The 19,397-nt window shown below is 46.2% G+C and overlaps 1 protein-coding gene across 1 annotated transcript; it reads left to right on the top strand.

Annotated features, from left to right (window-relative positions):
- The first annotated feature begins 895 nt into the window (after positions 1–895).
- Positions 896–15,234, top strand: TLR5 (toll like receptor 5). The gene is given in 6 exon segments (XM_007450222.1): positions 896–1,060; positions 12,657–13,168; positions 13,171–13,353; positions 13,356–13,441; positions 13,443–14,719; positions 14,721–15,234. Coding segments are annotated over 5 exon segments (2,568 nt in total). The 5' UTR covers positions 896–1,060; positions 12,657–12,660.
- Positions 15,235–19,397: the final 4,163 nt, after the last annotated feature.

The following is a 19,397-nucleotide window of genomic DNA, read 5'->3' as shown; positions in this document are numbered from 1 at the left end:
CTCCACAACGTGATGGATATGTGACAGACACATACTTACCCTCTGAGCCTCAGTTCAATAAAATGGTGAAAAGCACTATATGTCATTTTTTTTTTTTTTTTTTTTTTGGGGTACGCTGGCCTCTCACTGTTGTGGCCTCTCTCCCGTTGCGGAGCACAGGCTCTGGACGCGCAGGCTCAGAGGCCATGGCTCACGGGCCCAGCCGCTCCGCGGCATGTGGGATCTTCCCGGACCGGGGCACGAACCCGCGTCCCCTGCATCGGCAGGCGGACTCTCAACCACTGCGCCACCAGGGAAGCCCCCACTATCTGTCATTCTTAACTTTCAGGGCCCATCTCATCCTAAATCTGAGACCCAGTAGTTATCCGGTGTCTCCTAGCTCAACCATAGTTTACTTAATCATACTGCTTAGAAATGTCAAACTCTGATGGCAAACCTAGCTTTTTCCCTAGAAACGCACAAGCTCTCTGCTCCCTGTGGAGAAGACAGTGGATTGTCCTCATCCTGTGTGTGGGTCCCCAGTAACTAAATGACCACAAAAATGTCATGAAAGGGACATCTGGTTCCAAGGGAGGTGCTTCCTCACCACCACTGTGACAATAAAGATGGAGTGGATTATGGAGTTCCCTCCCTGGAGGGACAAGGAAGAAAGCCCCCATGACTAATTGGCCCAGAGGCTGGGCATGAGATTTCTCCAGGTCTCTTCAGCTCTGATGTTCCATATGCCTCGATTTACGAAAGGGTCTTGATCTTTTCCAATTAAAATTCCACTTAATCAGAGACACACCTACAGTTTTAAATACCCCTACAGAGAAGATTACTGTGTGGCATAGAAAAACATCTACGTAATATTTTCTGTTTCTCCCTCTTAATTAGCTTTCCTGTTCTCCCTTAGGAAAACAAAAGCCCTTTCTCTCGATGCACCAGAAAAACACTGACGACCATCCTCCCATCATGGCTGCGAGGAGGTCCCCATTGTCTCAGAAACTGAAGCCTTTAAACAATCAGGGACCCCGTGCCTCTAGAATAAGAACATAATAGAAGCCCCTTAGGACCGGAGGTAAGCACTCCTGATGAAAATCACTGTCCTTCAGAATGTTGATGGGGAACATATCACCGGGCACTTCAGCTGTGCTGTGTGCCTCAGGGGTACCGCATGAGCAAAACTGGGTCCTTGCCCTCAGGAGATGGACAATCTGGAGGAGACAAGATGTGATGAAAATGCCACCGTGAAAATGTACACAGAACAAGGGAGGGAGATAAAGTGCCTGTAGGAATATGAGAACCGTTTCACGAAAGAGTTGGCTTCTGGGGTAGCCTGTGAGGGGTGAGTTGGAGTTGGGTGAGCAGATGAGATGGGAACAAGCATTCCAAGCCCAGGATCAGCATTAGCAGAGAAATTGGGATCCAGTTTCACTCTGGGAGAAGGTGAGTTATCCCTGGAGCCCAGGCAAGACTAAATAAGCCAGCAGGTAGATTGGATGGAGTTTCCCCTCTGTCCAATGGGAGGGTTCAGGCGCTAAGGGACCTCTCTAATCAGCCATTCCAGGAATAGATCACAGTCCACAGTGGAGTTTTATGCCCTGAAGAGTTGGGCCATTGTGGGCAGGGGGAGCTAGTGAAGGTTTCTGGTCAGAGCCATGCCCTACAACCCCCTCATTTAGCTGAGCGAGAGATGCAGGTGTCGGGGTCAGGCTGGCTGTGGGCGGTCAGCTGGAGGGGTGGGCACTGCAGCAGCCCAGACAGGAGGCAGGGGCTGTGGGGCCGAACGGCACAAACAACTGAAAGTGAGGGGAATCGATGCTGGTGGTGGTGTCCTGAGATGAGCTTCACAGAATTAGCCACCATCTGCATTGATGTACCTGAGGCTTCTTCCAGTGGGGGAATTAAGGAAGCTGGTCTGACTTCACCCACCTCGTTAGAGTTTCATATGTACTGAAGATGGAAATAAGGGTCCACAACCAAAGATGAATATGGTGCAGTGTTTGATCAGAAAGGCTATAGCCCCAAATGCTCTGAATTTGGAGGAAATGCTACAGATGCCCAAGAGGATATTTCAAGGTATGTCCAGATGAGGAAGAAGGGGCAAGCTCCCTCTCAGGAGCTGATGGGATCATAAGCACAGATAACCACCCCCAGGTAGGAGGGGAGAGAGCGGGCGAGCTGCGGCTGCTCTCAAGAGCTCCAGGCTTTCCCCGCCCCCCGCTCAAGAGCAGCCCATCAGAGGGATACAGAGTGCAGATGAGCCCTCAGCACCCTGGCAGCTGGCCCCACGGGCCGTGAAGAGAGAGGAGGACCCAGAGGCAGCATGTGGCAATTTCATTCATTCAACGGGTATTTACAAAATAACTACAAACCAGGGAGCTTGACAGCAGCTGTGGACAAATTCCTAGAAGAGATCTGGCCCAGGGTCTGCAGCTCTGAGGAAAGGTGGCGGGAACCCCGGCAGGTCAGCATAGGTTCTGGAACAGCAAGTCGTATCAGACTCAGCTCATTTCCATCCTGACAGGGTTACCGGCTTCCAGCAGCCCTGGGAACTCAGCAAGGCATTTGACTGAGTTTCTTGTTATATCCCCTTCCACCCCGACACATGAAAGGGAAGTTTCTCGCTGGGCTAGACTTACTAGACAAGCTTTGTATCGAAGCATCATGCACACGGAGAGATGCAAACAAACCCTAACAAGACCCCCAGGCACCAGCAAATCAGTAAACCGTTCTCCTGAGGTCGCACCAATGCACGGAGACCCAGTGCGCTAATTGTCTGCTTCCTCTTTGGAGAACCGTTGTCAGGTCAGGCTTTGACCTGCTGTGTGAATCTGCGGCGATGCTCATGGAAGCTGCTGCTGACTGTCTCCCCTCGGGCATGTGATGGGTCTGAGGAGAAGGGTGGGTGGGGAGCACGCTTTCTTTTTTTTTTTTTTTTTGCATGAACGGACTGCCACGTCTGGCCATGGAGCGTTTTTGCACCCAGGTACACACGAAGAAGCCTCCCTCTCTGGCCGGACCAGCCTGAGCTGCCTCAGTCCCACCACACACTCTTGACCCCAGAGCTCACCTCACCTCAGTGGCTCCGCAGGGCACTGCCCCCAGGACGGGCCATAAGCCCTCCCGTGGGCCTTGCTGGCAGACACAGAGAGTCACTGGATGGCTGCGGCATGTGCCATGTAAAGAGCCAGACCTTCCTTCTCTCCTAGAAGTAGGAAGCAAGGTCAGCATCTTCTGAGAGGGCCAAGGTCAGGCGGGATGGGTGAGGGAAAGCCCGTGAAGGTTTGGAATCACTCGTTAGGGGTAGGAGAGAGGGTGACAGCACGATTGGATTCTGCACATTAGTGTGGGCACCAAGGCGGTTTTTCCTGACAGAGCTATAGCCACCAGGTGTAGGCACGCAGAGGGCAGGTGGCTGGTATAGACAGATGGGATAGCAGAGCAAGGAGGCATCTGAGCTGGAGGTGTTGAAAGAGGGTTTGAAGAGAAGGTCTGTGGAGTCTAGAACCATGGGAGGTGTAAAGAAGCAGATGCATTTAAAGGTCACGGAAGGCTCAAGGGGAGTTACGCGGCCATCAGAGAGTCAGTGTAGTGGAAGGAAAGGCCCAAGAGACCCGGAAGGAGGAAGGTCGTGCTGAGAGAGTGGGAGAGAACTCAGCATTTCAAAGGGACCATCTCAGGGTAGGGTGGGCCTTCCCGCGGAGCTGAAAGGGGCGAGGGGCTGAGAGGCTCACCTCTCCCTGGGAGCCAGGGCTCATACCCTTTGTGACCCAGGGGAAGTGACCACAAGATCAGCAGATGATGACCAAGAGGTGGGCTACAGCAGTACCCCTGTACTGACCCAATTGTGCAGCCACACCACAGACGCTAGGCTTAGGGAGTAGACAGAGCTGTGTGGTCTTAAGTAAGTTACTTAACTGCTCTGGGTCTTAGTTTTCTCATGTGTATAAATGGGGAAACAATGATACCTCCCAAAGACTGGGAGGATGAGGGAAGGGAGGAAGCTCAGAGCTCTGTGGGGACGAGCATGCAGGCGAAGATGCCCACTCTGCGGTATTGTAGTTATCAGGATATATTTCTTTCCTCCCTCCAGAATTGAACCCAGTGGTTCTCAGATGTGAGTGTGCATCAGAATTACCCAGAGCGCTTGAGAAAACAACCTGCCAGGCCCCAGCCCCAGAGCTTCTGATTCAGGAGGACTGGGGTGGGGCCCCAAGTGGTGCTGATCCTGCTTGTCTGGGGACATCACTTGGGGCATCCCTGTTCTAGAGTCTTTCTAGAAACCTTGAGACCCTTGCAGGCAGGGATTCCCCAGCATCCAACCGTGACCAGTACAGAGTGGGAGGCTTGGCCTGGGAAGAGTTACTCTAGGACAAGCACAAATTCTCAGTACAGCAGCTGGTCACCACGAAAAGAGGTGGTGTTGAATGAAAAAGAGGACACCCAGAAGAGCCTCAAAGTCATGGTGGTTTGGGGAGGAAGCTGGACGTGTACCTGGGGAGCAAACTCGGAGGTTCGAGGCACTGCAGTCACCCATGGGTTTTATTGGAACTGTTGTCAGAGGCGGAACGCTGGGCTGGAAGGACCATGGCCCCGGCGACATTGCAGCCTTCAAGAGTGCTCGTTTGATGGCTTGTCCCTATGGGATGCTGTATTCTGCATCTGGAGAACACATTTGCCCTGGGAGGGTCACCGTGTGCCCTGGCCTTGAGCCTTTTTCCAAGGCTGACCTTGAACGTATTCACATGTGGACTCAGTCCAGGATTTTTTTTTTTTTTTACCACCTTTATTGGAGTATAATTGCTTTACAATGGTATGTTAGTTTCTGCTTTATAACAAAGTGAATCAGCTATACATATACATGTATCCCCATATCCCCTCCCTCTTGCGTCTCCCTCCCACCCTCCCTACCCCACCCCTCTAGGTGGTCACAAAGCACAGAGCTGATCTCCCTGTGCTATGCGGCTGCTTCCCACTAGCTATCTGTTTTCCATTTGGTAGTGTATGTATGTGCATGCCACTCTCTCACTTCATCCCAGCTTACCCTTCCCCTCCCCTTGTCCTCAAGTCCATTCTCTACATCTGCATCTTTATTCCTGTCTTGCCCCTAGGTTCATCAGAACCATTTTTTTTTTAGATTCCATATACATGTGTTAGCATACAGTATTTATTTTTCTCTTTTTGACTTACTTCCCTTTGTATGACAGTCTCTAGGTCCACCCACCTCACTACAAATAACTCAATTTCATTTCTTTTTATGGCTGAGTAATATTCCATTGTATATATGTGCCACATCTTCTTTATCCATTCTCTGTCGATGGACACTTAGGTTGCTTCCATGTCCTGGCTATTGTAAACAGAGCTGCATTGAACACTGTGGTACGTGACTCTTTTTGAATTATGGTTTTCTCAGGGTGTATGCCCAGTAGTGGGATTGCTGGGTCGCACGGTAGTTCTATTTTTAGATTTTAAGGAACCTCCATACTGTTCTCCATAGTGACTGTATCAATTTACATTCCCACCAACAGAGGGTTGCAAGAGCGTTCCCTTTTCTCCACACCCTCTCCAGCATTTATTGTTTGTAGATTCTTTGATGATGGCCATTCTGACTGGAGTGAGGTGATATCTCATTGTAGTTTTGATTTGCATTTCTCTAATGATTAATGATGATGAGCATTCTTTCATGTGTTTGTTGGCAATCTGTATATCTTCTTTGGAGAGATGTCTATTTAGGTCTTCTGTCCATTTTTGAATTGGGTTGCTTGTTTTTTTGTTATTGAGCTGCATGAGCTGCTTGTAAATTTTGGAGATTAATCCTTCGTCAGTTGCTTCATTTGCAAATATTTTCTCCCATTCTGAGGGTTGTCTTTTTGTCTTGTTTATGGTTTCCTTTGCTGTGCAAAAGCTTTTAAGTTTGATTAGGTCCCATTTGTTTATTTTTGTTTTTCTTTCCATTTCTCTAGGAGGTGGGTCAAAAAGGATCTTGCTGTGATGTATCTGCCTATGTTTTTCTCTAAGAGTTTGATAGTGTCTGGCCTTACGGTTAGGTCTTTAATCCATTTTGAGTTTATTTTTGTATATGGTGTTAGGAAATGTTCTAATTTCATTCTTTTACATGTAGCTGTCCAGTTTTCCCAGCACCACTTATTGAAGAGGCTGTCTTTTCTCCATTGTGTATTCTTGCCTCCTTTATCAAAAATAAGGTGTCAGTCCAGGATTTTTATTACTATGTGAACCTTGGAAAAACCCTCTCCATTTGGAAATGAATGAACTGTTTTGCTCAGACAGCGGTCCTCCATGCCCAGCGCTCCAACCGCCTGCCAGATGTGAGCCACCACCTGCCAGGAGAAACATTCTCTCTCTAGCCTTGTAGCCAAGCTCAGAATCTCGGATCCTGTCAAAGGGCCCATTATGAGTATTATTTGTTAAGGATCAAGCATTTAACTTAGCCCAGGGGAAGCCCTGGCCCCAGCCAATGGGATCTGAAGGCTAACTGTGTTGCCCAGGGAGCAGAGGTGCCCCTGCGTGCAGGCTTCCCCATTGCCCATGGAGACACCACGGCCCGTAACTCACCCAACGTGAGGCCCGCGGCTCTGCTGAGCAGGCAACTAAGTCAAGAAAGGGAACCCACTCTGCTGACGGCTGGGATTAAAGCTAAATGAATTCCACTCAAAGGAGAGGCTGCCGACCCTTCTCCCTCTGGTCTCATTATCTTAATTAACAGCGCTTGGCAGGAGTATTGAGGCCCGCATTGATTGTGCTCTTCCTGTCACCCCTCAGAGCCCTCGACACAAGTTAGCCTCAATAATCAAAACCCAGTTCTCCACAGCCCTCTGAATTTCTTACCAGCCCTCTTCCTCTAAGAGAATCACGGGGCTTCTGAGTTGGAGGGAATCCTTTAGACCGGCGTCTCTCAAAGCATGGCCTGAGGACCACTCGCTTCAAAGTACCTGGGCCAGGGCTTCCCTGGTGGTGCAGTGGCTGAGAGTCCGCCTACCGATGCAGGCGACACGGGTTCGTGCCCCGGTCCGGGAGGATCCCACATGCCGCGGAGCGGCTGGGCCCGTGAGCCATGGCCGCTGAGCCTGTGCGTCCGGAGCTTGTGCTCCGCAACGGGAGAGGCCACAACAGTGAGAGGCTCCCCGACCGCAAAAAAAAAAAAAAAAAAAAGTACCTGGGCCATAAAATGCACTTCCCTGGCTCCACCTGACCTACTGAACTGAATTTCCGGGAGTTAGGCTCAGGTAGCAGTGGTGTTGGTTTTTTCTCTTTAATTTTATTTTCTGATTGTGGTAAAATATACAGGGCGTAAAATTCACCATTTTAACCATTTTAAGTGTCCAGTTTAGTGGTCATTAAGGACATTCACATTGCTGTGTTACTCTCACGATCAGCCATCTCCAGAAATTTCTCATCATCCCAAATAGAAATTCTGAAGCTACAGGGCCATAGCTCTCCATCCTCCCTCCTCCAGCCCCTGGCAACCTCTATTCCACTTTCTGTCTCTCCGAATTTGGCTACTCTAAGGACCTCATCTCAGTGGAATCACACAGTATATGCGCTTTTGTGACTGGCTTATTTCACTTAGCATAACGTCTTTAAGGTTCACGTATGATGAAGCATGTGCCAGGATTTCCTTCCTTTTTAAGACTTTATAGTATTCCATCGTATGTGTACCACATTTTGTCTCATTCATCATCTGTCAGTGGGCATTGGGATCGTTTTTACCTGTTGGCTATTGTGAATAATGCCGCTATGAATGTGGTGTGCAAATATCTGTTTGAGTTCCTGCTTTCAATTCTTTGGGGTATATATATGCCCAGAAGTGGAATTGCAGGGTCTTTTGGTAGTTCTGTGTCTGATCTGTGGAGTCAGCAGTTTTTTTAAATTTATTTTGCGGTACGTGGGCCTCTCACTGCTTGCGGCCTCTCCCGTTGCGGAGCACAGGCTCTGGACGCGCAGGCTCAGCAGCCATGGCTCACGGTCCCAGCTGCTCCGCGGCACGAACCCGTGTCCCCTGCGTCGGCAGGTGGACTCTTAACCACTGCGCCACCAGGGAAGCCCCGAGTCAGCAGTTTTAAAGCACCCTATGTGGTTCCAAGGTCCAGTCAGAATTGCAGCCGTGTGAGCTGACCTTCAGAAATCGGAATCACTTGGAGAGATTTAACAACTCGGGATGCCTTAGCCACACCCCAGGACAACCTCACCTCTCAGATGGGACCCAGGTACCTGTATTGTTTTTAAAGTCCCCCAGTGATTCCAGTGTATGGCCAAGTTAGAGAACCATTGGTTTATACCAGTGATTCTAAAATGTGGGTGTGTACAAAATTTGCATACTTGTTAAGAGTACAGACCCCTGAGGCCCACCCCTAAGAGTCTCATTTAACTGGTCTATTGGAAGCCTGGGCTTCAGCGGGCTCGAGGCTCCCTGGTGGCTAATGTGTCGCCAGGATTGAGAACTTCCTTCTCCCGTTCAGTCTCTTGTTGAAACAGGAACCAGCTGAAGCTGCTGGAGGTGACACTATCCACTCGAGTCTCTGAGCCCTTTGGGACCTGAGTCCGCACTGGTCCCCAGGGATGATTCCCAAGCCAGTCCCATGGGTTCTCCAAACTCTATCACACAGGCACAGAGGGTAGACTCATATATAAAACCTCCTTTTTTTCTACTCTTAATTGGAACTGTTAGCCTTGAATGAGAGTTCAGTCAGCTCTGCTATAATGCTTGTTCTGAAATAATGAAGCTGTTCCAACACGATTGACATATTAAGGAACAATATTGATATATTAGGGAACATTAACATATTAGTGAACATGAAATTTGCATTTGCTTCTGTGCCATATCTTAAGTTTAAATGAAGAAAACTGTACCCAGCTGAACCGACCTACATATGAGGAAGGAAAAGACCTCAAAAATCTGCCAGTGACCTCGTTGCTCCGCCTGTGATTTGAGCCAACACCCATCCCCACCTGGTGTACAACCTCCCCTGATACCAAATAAACCCCTCCGACCAGCACCTCACAGTAGCTCCCGAGGCAGCAACGCTCAGGTCTTTTACAAGGTAAAGGAATATTTATTGTAGTGTGTATGTATTTCTTAACCGCCTAACACGTATAAGATGGTGCTACCGTTTTTATGAGGTTTTCTGGTGCCGCCGATGAAGGTTTTGAGTGCTATACGCCGTCCTCTTTTTTCCCAGAAGCCCTGTGGTTTTATTGTGTGATTCTGCGTAGCTGAGTGATTTTTAGGAAGGAATGCCTATGTCGCCTGATGGCAGAACTAACAGTGTGAGTACCTGCTCACCATCTTTTCAATAATGGTTTAGGAGCGCGCTGTCGGGTTCCTCTACCTGCTGCCTCAGAGAACTCACTCCAGCCACCACTAGATGGCGCCCTCCTCCGCAGGGTCAGAAGCTGCTGTCAGCGACCTGCATTCAGGGGTTTGGGGTTTTAGGTCATTTGATCTTCTCTCTTGGGTCCCCAAAGTCCATAGCTGCTGCCCCCCTGGTCTGTCTCACTGCCTACACTTCACTCTGGCTCACTCATCTTTCTGAGGTCTGGTCGGGTCTGAAATAACTTCATCGCCTGGTTCTCATCTTTGAATTAGATTTGCCCTGTATCAGTGCTCATTCATATTTATTTCAACGCGTTTTAGCTCCTGGCTCTCATCAGGACACCCCTGCGTGGGTGGTCCCTCCCCCCAGCTTCTGTCTTCATGAATAACCCCTCCAGACTCCTGTCAGCTCAGCTCACCTGGCCCCTCTGCTCACTTGTCCTGGCACCTGACCCAGAGAAGTCTGCTTCAGAGATGAAGATGTACCTGTTTCACACCTTGCTGTATTTCATAAGAAAATAGGTCTGCACGATATCTTTGTAATATGACATAAGCCCAAATAATTTTCTTTAAAATCTGTTTGTTCAGCTGGCCTTATCTACCTTACGGTTTAATTTTATTTATTTTTAATTTATTTTTTATTTTTGCGGTATGCGGGCCTCTCACTGCTGTGGCCTCTCCCGTTGCGGACGCGCAGGCTCAGTGGCCATGGCTCACAGGCCCAGCCACTCTGCGGCACGTGGGATGCTCCCGGACCGGGGCACAAGCCCGCGTCCCCTGCATCGGCAGGCGGACTCTCAACCACTGTGCCACCAGGGAAGCCCTAATTTTAGCTTCCCTATTATGGACTTGAAAATTCAGTATCTTGAATATGTATTGTTTGGGGCTTTCTTTCACCTGTTATTACTACAAATTCAAGGTCAAGCCGCCCAGTACAGTGTAGGCATTTGGAGGCCAGCCCTGAGTGGTCTGTAAAAAGACAGAATTGAAACTAGACATCTTAACTCTGTTATTCTGAGCTGGTGTTCTCACTTCCATGTCTCTGCAGGGATTTTCCTGTCAGATTACATAAGAAGAGAATTCATTCTGATGTTTGGATAAAACAACAGCTGCAAAACTGTCAGCAGCTTGGGGGCCAAGCTAGTTCTTTCCTGCAAATACGAGTTCAATATCAGAACACATTTATCTTGCAGTCACTTGAAATCCTCATTTGTGAAATCAAAGTCTCTATTCTCTTTTCTTCTAGAACAGAGGTTGGCAAACTACAGTATTTGGACGGCAAAGCCTAAAATATTTACCATCTGGCCCTTTACAGAAAAAGTTTTCCAAGCCCCGTTCTAGAACATAAAACGTGGTGGTTGTTATATGTAGACTAAGGGTTCTCATCATGAGGTTGAAAGGGGTAGCCTTCAGGAGGTCAGTGAACCCTCTGAAATCGGGTGCAAGTTTTGGTTTATGATGCAAACGTGCATTTTTGGAGAGCAAAAGGGCAGGCTTGGTCTATTGTGTTTACCACTGTATCTCCTCTTCCTAAAACAGTGCCAGATACATAGATGCTCAGCAGATATCAATTGAATAAGTTATTGAGGAGGGGGATGCTGAAGAGACAGGCGAGAGCTGGGTGAAGGAAGTCTTTGCAGGATTTTATTCCCAGAGCAGTGGGAGGAGAAGGGAGGGTTCTGTGCAGAGAGGCCTGGTATCACCTGGGTTATGTTTCTAGAAGAACACCCTGGCTGCTGTTTGGAAAATGGAGAGTCAGCCCAGATATAAGAGAGACCAGTAAGAAGTCTCAAGTCTAGCCCCATCAAGAGATGGCGGCTTGAACCGAGTAGACTCGGAAGGTGAAACTGACAGGACTTGCTGAAGTGTGGATGACGTTTCAGAGAACAGAGGTGACCCTGCTGTGTTATCCTGAGCCTCTGGGTGGAAATGGTGGAGAAATTAAGAGCCGTGATAAACATTCTCAGCGAGTTTTTTCTAATGATTATTAAATGCCTGGTTGTTGGTTTGTTTTTAATAGTAGGTTATATTTAATTTCTACCAACAGGAAATTGTTTAATTGCAAATATGAAATGGCAATAGTTGTATCTCACCTGACAGTATACATCAGTATACCACGCTGCCCTACCCTTAATGTGTAAATGCCTGCTTTTGATAATTTGGGTCAACTCAGAAGTCAATGTCTACTTCTGACTTGCTGTAAATTGTGTGTCGCAGCCTCAAAGGTGCTATGGAAACCCCACCACAAATTATCCCAACACAGCGAAACGTCTTCAGAGCTGGCAAGTGGTCCAGGGCCGGTGCCCCCTCTAGTACCATGACTGCTTCACTCTGTCTACCCTGATATTGAAACTGTGCCAGTGATGGTTTTATAAACAAGGGCCCTCTTCCTATTTCTGTCTTTTCTTTCCCCCTCATTCTCCTGCCCCCTGAGCCATGTAGGTCTTTCCTTACCCCGCAACAGACGCCTTCAGATATTACACGTAGAGCAAGTTGAATACTTCGCAGGCACCAAGGTGGAGGTGCCGTGCAGATGGGTAGAGGCGAAGCTCTCTGAGGGGTGGACCCTCGTGCACTTTCTCTGTACCCCTCACAGCTCCCAGCACAGCACTGGGAACATAACCAGACACACTCATTCAGTGCCGTTTGCTGCTGTGTGTGTGAAGCAAATGCTGAGCTCAGACAGTGAATTCACCTATTGGGCTTAGGCAAGGGAACTGTTTTTTGTTCAGTTGTACACTCATGGGGTCACACAAGTGCCAGGAGTGCAGGAGGTGCTTAATACATTTTTGTTCAACTGTTGACTCTTTGTGGAAAACGACGTACCCAGTTTTTATATTATGAGATGCACTGTGTAGGGAGTAAGGATGGATGAATGGAGATGACCTAGTATCCTTGACAGGTTAGAGGGGGAAGAAAATCAGTGGATTCATTTTCCACTCTTCAGCTGAGCCTGCCTTGGGCTAGGAATGGGGTCCCTGGCTGAGGTGAAATTAAAATGTATCTCCTCCTGCTGTTTTTTCCAACTTCCATCGGCAAATCTTGAATGAATGAAGGCACAGACTTAGGAATGAATGCAGAGTTATCATAAAGGTTAAATGAAATATTTCGAAAGTACTTAGAACCGTGCTCGCCATGTAGAAAAATGCAACATAAATGTTAGTGAGAAAAGCTCTGTCTACACCAGACAGTATCTGCCAACAGCTACAGCCTTGGATCCAGAGAATCAAAGGGTCTAAGAAACAGCCACATCACAGAGGAATCCCCCAAGCGCTGAGCACCCATGCGCAATGCCTTGAGCTTAGATTCCTGTGTTTTCACTCTTTCGTCTTCTCCATAGGATCATGGGAGACCACCTTGACCTTCTCTTAAGAATGGTGCTCATGGCCAGTCCCACGCTTGGAATTTCTTCCTGCTTCTTCGATGGCTGGAGAGCCTTATATCGTTTCCGCAACCTCACCCAAGTCCCCCAGGTCCCCAACACCACCAAGAGTCTCCTGCTCAGCTTCAACTACATCAGGACAGTCACAACCGCATCCCTCCCCTTCCTGGAGCAGCTGCAGCTGCTGGAGCTCGGGACTCAGTTTACCCCCTTGACCATTGACAAAGAAGCCTTCCAAAACCTGCCCAATCTCAGAATCTTGGACCTGGGCAAAAGTCAGATAGACTTCTTGCACCCAGATGCTTTTCAGGAACTGCCCCATCTCTCCGAACTTCGACTGTTTTACTGTGGTCTCTCCGGTGCTGTATTAAAAGATGGTTATTTCAGAAATTTGGGGTCTTTGACTCACTTGGACCTATCCAAAAATCAGATTCAAAGTCTTTACCTTCATCATTCATTCCTGGAATTGAATTCTTGAAGCCCATCGATCTTTCCCTCAACCAAATAACCATTGTTTGTGAGCACGAGCTCAAACCCCTCCAAGGAAAAACACTCTCCTTTTTAAGCCTTGCTGATAACAACCTGTACAACAGGGTCTCAATGGACTGGCGGAAGTGTCTGAACCCATTCAGAAACATGGTCCTGGAAACCCTAGATGTTTCTGGCGATGGCTGGGCAGTGGACATCACAAGAAACTTCAACAATGCCATCAATGGAAGCTAGATTTTCTCTTTGGTTCTTACCCATCACGTGATGGGTTCTGGGTTTGGCTTCACTAACATGAAAGACCCGGACCAGCACACCTTTGCCGGCCTGGCCAGAAGCTCAGTGATACAGCTGGACCTTTCACATGGGTTTATCTTCTCCCTGGACTTCCAACTCTTTGAGACGCTCAAGGAGTTGAAGGTTCTGAACGTCGCCTACAACAAGATAAACAATATTGCAGACAAAGCATTTTATGGACTCGACAACCTCCAAGTTCTCAATATATCACATAACCTTCTGGGGCAATTGTATAATTCTGATTTCTATGGGCTACCTAAGGTAGCCTATATTGATCTGCAAAAGAATCACATCCGGATCATTCAGGACCAAACATTCAGATTCCTGGAAAACTTAAACACCTTGGATCTCCGGAACAATGCTCTTAAAACTATTTATTTTCTTCCAAGCATACCTAATATCTTCTTGAGTGGCAATAAACTGGCTACTTTGCCAAACATCGCACTTACAGCTAACTTCATCACCTTATCAGAGAATAGGCTGGAAAATCTGGATAATCTCTACTTCCTTCTCCAGGTACCTCATCTCCAGATTCTCATTTTAAATCAAAATCGCTTTTCCTTTTGTAACCAAGACCATGCCCCTTCAGAGAACCTCAGCTTAGAAGAGCTTCTCCTTGAAGAAAATATGTTGCAGCTTGCCTGGGGAGCCGGGTTCTGCTGGGGTGTTTTTAAGGGGCTTTCCCATCTCTGAGTCCTGTATTTGAATAAAAACTACCTGAATTTCCTTCCACCAGGAGTATTTCGTCATCTGACTGCACTGAGGGGACTCAGCCTCAGGGACAACAGGCTGACCGTTCTTTTTCCTGGCGACTTACCTGCTAATTTAGAGGTCCTGGATATATCCAGAAACCAGCTCCTCTCTCCTGATCCTGATTTATTTGCATCGCTGAGTGCTGTGGACATAACTCATAACAAGTTCATCTGTGAGTGTGAACTTAGCGCTTTTATCAGTTGGCTCAATCAAACCAACGTCACAATATTTGGCTCTCCGGCAGACATATACTGCATGTACCCGAGCTCCATGGCTGGGGCTTCCCTCTACTCTCTTTCCACGGAAGATTGTGATGAAGACGAAGTTTTAAAGTCCCTAAAGTTTTCCCTTTTCACCTTCCTCGCTGTCACTTTGACTCTGTTCCTCGTGGCCATCCTCATCGTTACGAAGTCTCGGGGGTTTTGTTTCATCTGTTATAAGAAAACCCAGAGACTGGTGTTCAAAGACCCCATCAAGGGAAGAGAATAAGACGTACAAATACGATGCCTATTTGCGCTTCAGTAGCAAAGACTTTGAATGGGTGCAGAATGCTTTGCTCAAACACCTGGATGCCCAGTACAGCGACCGAAACAGATTTAACCTGTGCTTTGAAGAGAGAGACTTTTTGCCCGGGGAAAACCACATCGCCAACATCCAGGATGCCCTGTGGAGCAGCAGAAAGGTTGTCTGTCTCGTGAGCAGACACTTCCTTAGAGACGGGTGGTGCCTCGAAGCCTTCAGTTACGCCCAGAGCTGGTGCTTAGCTGACCTCAGTGGCGCCCTCATCATGGTGGTGGTGGGGTCCCTGTCCCAGTACCAGCTGATGAAACATCGCTCCATCCGAGGATTCGTCCAGAAACAGCAGTATTTGAGGTGGCCTGAGGATCTCCAGGATGTTGGCTGGTTTCTCAACAAGCTCTCTCAGCTCATTCTAAAGAAAGAAAAGGAAAGGAAGATAGACAATGACATTCAGTCGCAAAGTGTAACCACCATTTCTTAGTCAAGGGAGCACTTTTCCACTTATCTCAAGCCACAAGCAACTCTTCCCTTTTTATTTCCACTAAGTTACCACTTGGGGTCCTTTATGAAGTTGTTGTTTTCCTACGATGAGAACCACATAAATCTCTTGATTTTCATAGCAACACGACGTTGTTTCACTGATCTCCAAATGCAAAGTAATAGATCTAGAAAATTGCAACTGCCCGCAACGGTTCCCACTCTCCATCGATTTCCTTTCAGACCCGGTGACACTGTTCTCTCCTGTTGCATCGACTACGGGATATATCCTAGTCGTGGGAAGGGCACCTTGGGAGAAGTTACAGATGGCCGACACCCTTTCTCCAGTGTTCAGTTCCAGAAGGGGCTGCTCGGTGATTCTGAGGGCTCTGTACATGGCAGAACAACATTAAGTAGAAAACAGAGACAAAGAGGTGTGCTTCCTACTATATCCATGGGAACAGTGCCACTGCTCAGTGCCGGTCACTCTCAGTCTCAAGGATAAGAGGTGGCTCCAAAGAAGCTGGGATGAGAATAACTAGATCTCTTAGGGCCATATTGCTCCTCTTCTTCTCACCTTTTGGGTCTAACCCTAGTGGGCCGTGAATATTCTTTTTGGCTTGCAACCTTTCTTTTGGGCTGGCTTTCAAGAACCTCCGTGATTTAGCAACAACCTATTTCAGCTTTATTTTCCCCCATATCTCATTTATCAAACACCCAGTCTGTTGCAGAAAGAACTTGTACTTGGACCAAGAACCTGGTTTGAGTTCGGATTCTGCTGCTCATGAGCTGTGTGACCTCGAGCACGTTACACACCCTCGCTGGGCCTGTTTTCTTATCTGTAGGCGTGATTGCCTCTACCTCACAGAGGTGCCATAAAAGTTAAATCAACCAGGGATGTCAGGGCATCTCCGATCTTATCCCTTCTTTTTCTTTTCTTTCTTTTCACATCTTTATTGCAGTATAATTGCTTTACAGTGTTGTGTTAGTTTCTACTGTATGACAAAGTGAATCAGCTATATGCATACGTATATCCCCAAATCCCCTCCTTCTTGCGCCTCCCTCCCACCCTCTGTATCCCACCTCTCTAGGTGGTTGCAAAGCACTGAGCTGATCTCCCTGTGCTATGCAGCTGCTTCCCACTAGCTATCTATTTTACATTTGGTAGTGTATATATGCCCATGTTACTCTCTCACTTTGTCCCAGCTTCCCCTTCCCCTTCCCAGGGCCTCAAGTCGATTCTCTACGTCTGTGTCTTTATTTCTGTCCTGCCCCTAGGCTCATCAGAACCATTTTTTTTTTTTTTTAGATTCCATATAGATGTGTTAACATGCAGTATTTGTTTTTCTCTTTCTGACTTACTTCACTCTGTATGACAGACTCTAGGTCCATCCACCTCACTACAAATAACTCAATTTCCTTTCTTTTTATGGCTGAGTAATATTCCATTGTATATATGTGCCACATCTTCTTTATCCATTCATCTGTTGATGGACACTTAGGTTGCTTCCATGTCCTGGCTGTTGTAAACAGAGCTGCAATGAACATTGTGGTACATGACTCTTTTTGAATTATGGTTTTCTCAGGGTGTATGCCCAGTAGTGGGATTGCTGGGTCATATGGTAGTTCTATTTTTAGTTTTTTACAGAACCTCCATACTGTTCTCCATAGTGGCTGTATCAATTTACATTCCCACCAACAGTGCAAGAGGGTTCCCTTTTCTCTACACCCTCTCTAGCATTTATTGTTTGTAGATTTTTTGATGATGGCCATTCTGACTGGTGTGAGGTGATACCTCATTGTAGTTTTGATTTGCATTTCTCTAATGATTAGTGACACTGAGCATCTTTTCATGTGTTTGTTGGCCATCCGTATATCTTCTTTGGAGAGATGTCTATTTAGGTCTTCTGCCCATTTTTGGATTGGGTTTTTTTTTTGATATTGAACTGCACGAGCTGCTTGTATATTTTGGAGATTAATCCTTTGTCAGTTGCTTCATTTGCAAATATTTTCTCCCATTCTGAGGGTTGTCTTTTTGTCTTGTTTGTGGTTTCCTTTGCTGTGCAAAAGCTTTGAAGTTTCATTAGGTCCCACTTGTTTATTTTTGTTCTTATTTCCATTTCTCTAGGAGGTGGGTCAAAAAGGATCTTGCTGTGATTTATGTCATGGAGTGTTCTGCCTATGTTTTCCTCTAAGAGTTTGAAAGTGTCTGGCCTTACATTTAGGTCTTTAATCCATTTTGAGTTTATTTTTGTGTATGGTGTTAGGGAATGTTCTAATTTCATTCTTTTACATGGAGCTGTCCAGTTTTCCCAGCACCACTTATTGAAGAGGCTGCCTTTTCTCCATTGTATATTCTTGCCTCTTTTCTTTCCTTGTGCTAACTTTGGAGTTTTTTTGTTCTTCTTTCTCTAATTGCTTTAGGTGTAAGGTTAAGTTGTTTATTTGAGATGTTTCCTGTTTCTTAAGGTAGGCTTGGATTGCTATAAACTTCCCTCTTAGAACTGCTTTTGCTGCATCCCATAGGTTTTGGATCATCATGTTTTCGTTGTCATTTGTCTCTAGGTATTTTTTGATTTCCTCTTTGATTTCTTCAGTGTTCTCTTGGTTATTAAGTAGTGTATTGTCTACTCTCCATGTGTTTGTATTTTTTACAGATTTTTCCCTGTACTTGATATCTAGTCTCATAGCGTTGTGGTCAGAAAAGATACTTGATGTGATTTCAATTTTCTTAAATTTACCGAGGCTTGATTTGTGACCCAAGATATGATCTATCCTGGAGAATGTTCCATGAGCACTTGAGAAGAAAGTGTATTATGTTGTTTTTGGATGGAATGTCATATAAATATCAATTAAGTCCATCTTGTTTAATGTATCATTTAAAGCTTATGTTTCCTTATTTATTTTCATTTTGGATGATCTGTCCATTGGTGAAAGTGGAGTGTTAAAGTCCCCTACTATGATTGTGTTACTTTGATTTCCGTTGTGTTTCCTTATTTATTTTCATTTTGGATGATTTGTCTGTTGGGGAAAGTGGAGTGTGAAAGTCCCCTACTATGATTGTGTTACTGTTGATTCCCCCTTTTATGGCTGTTAGCATTTTTCTTTTGTATTGAGGTGCTCCTATGTCAGACGCATCATGTTTACAACTGTTATGTCTTCTTGGATCGATCCCTTGATCATTATGTAGTGTCCTTCTTTGTCTCTTGTACTAGTCTTTATTTTAATGTCTATTTTGTCTGACATGAGAATTGCTACTCCAGCTTTCTTTTGATTTCCATTTGCATGGAATATCTTTTTCCATCCCCTCACTTTCAGTCTGTATGTGTCTCTAGGTCTGAAGTGGGTCTCTTGTAGACAGCATACATATGGGTCTTGTTTCTGTATCCATTCAGCCAGTCTGTGTCTTTTGGTGGGAGCATTCAACCCATTTACATTTAAGGTAATTATCGATATGTATGTTCCTATTACCATTTTCTTAATTGTTTTGGGCTTGTTATTGTAGGTCTTTTCCTTCTCTAGTGTTTCCTGCCGAGAGAAGTTCCTTTAGCATTTGTTATAAAGCTGGTTTGGTGGTGCTGAATTCTCTTAGCTTTTGCTTGTCTGTAAAGGTTTTAATTTTTCTATCGAATCTGAATGAAATCCTTGCTGGGTAGCGTAATATTGGTTGTAGGTTTTTCCTTTTCATCACTTTAAATATGTCCCGTCACTCCCTTCTGGCTTGCAGAGTTTTTGCTGAAAAGATCAGCTGTTAACCTTATGGGGATTGCCTTGTATGTTATTTGTTATTTTTCCCTTGTTGCTTTTAATATTTTTTCTTTGTGTTTAATTTTTGATAGTTTGATTAACATGTGTCTGACATGTCTCTCTTTGGGTTTATCCTATATGGTACTCTCTGTGCTTCCTTGATTTCATTGACTATTTCCTTTCCCATGTTAGGGAAGTTTTTGACTATAATCTCTTCAGATATTTTCTCAGACCCTTTCTCTTCTGGGACCCCTATAATTTGAATGTTGGTGCATTTAACATTGTCCCAGAGGTGTCTGAGACTGTCCTCAATTCTTTTCATTCTTTTTTCTTTTTTCTGCTCCCTGGCAGTTATTTCCACGATTTTATCTTCCAGCTCACTTGTCCATTCTTCTGCTTCAGTTATTCTGCTATTGATTC

This window comes from Lipotes vexillifer, unplaced genomic scaffold, assembly GCF_000442215.2.
Source record: "Lipotes vexillifer unplaced genomic scaffold, Lipotes_vexillifer_v1.1 scaffold203, whole genome shotgun sequence".
In the NCBI taxonomy this organism is placed as follows: domain Eukaryota; kingdom Metazoa; phylum Chordata; class Mammalia; order Artiodactyla; family Lipotidae; genus Lipotes; species Lipotes vexillifer.
This window is presented reverse-complemented; position numbering and strand designations above follow the sequence as displayed.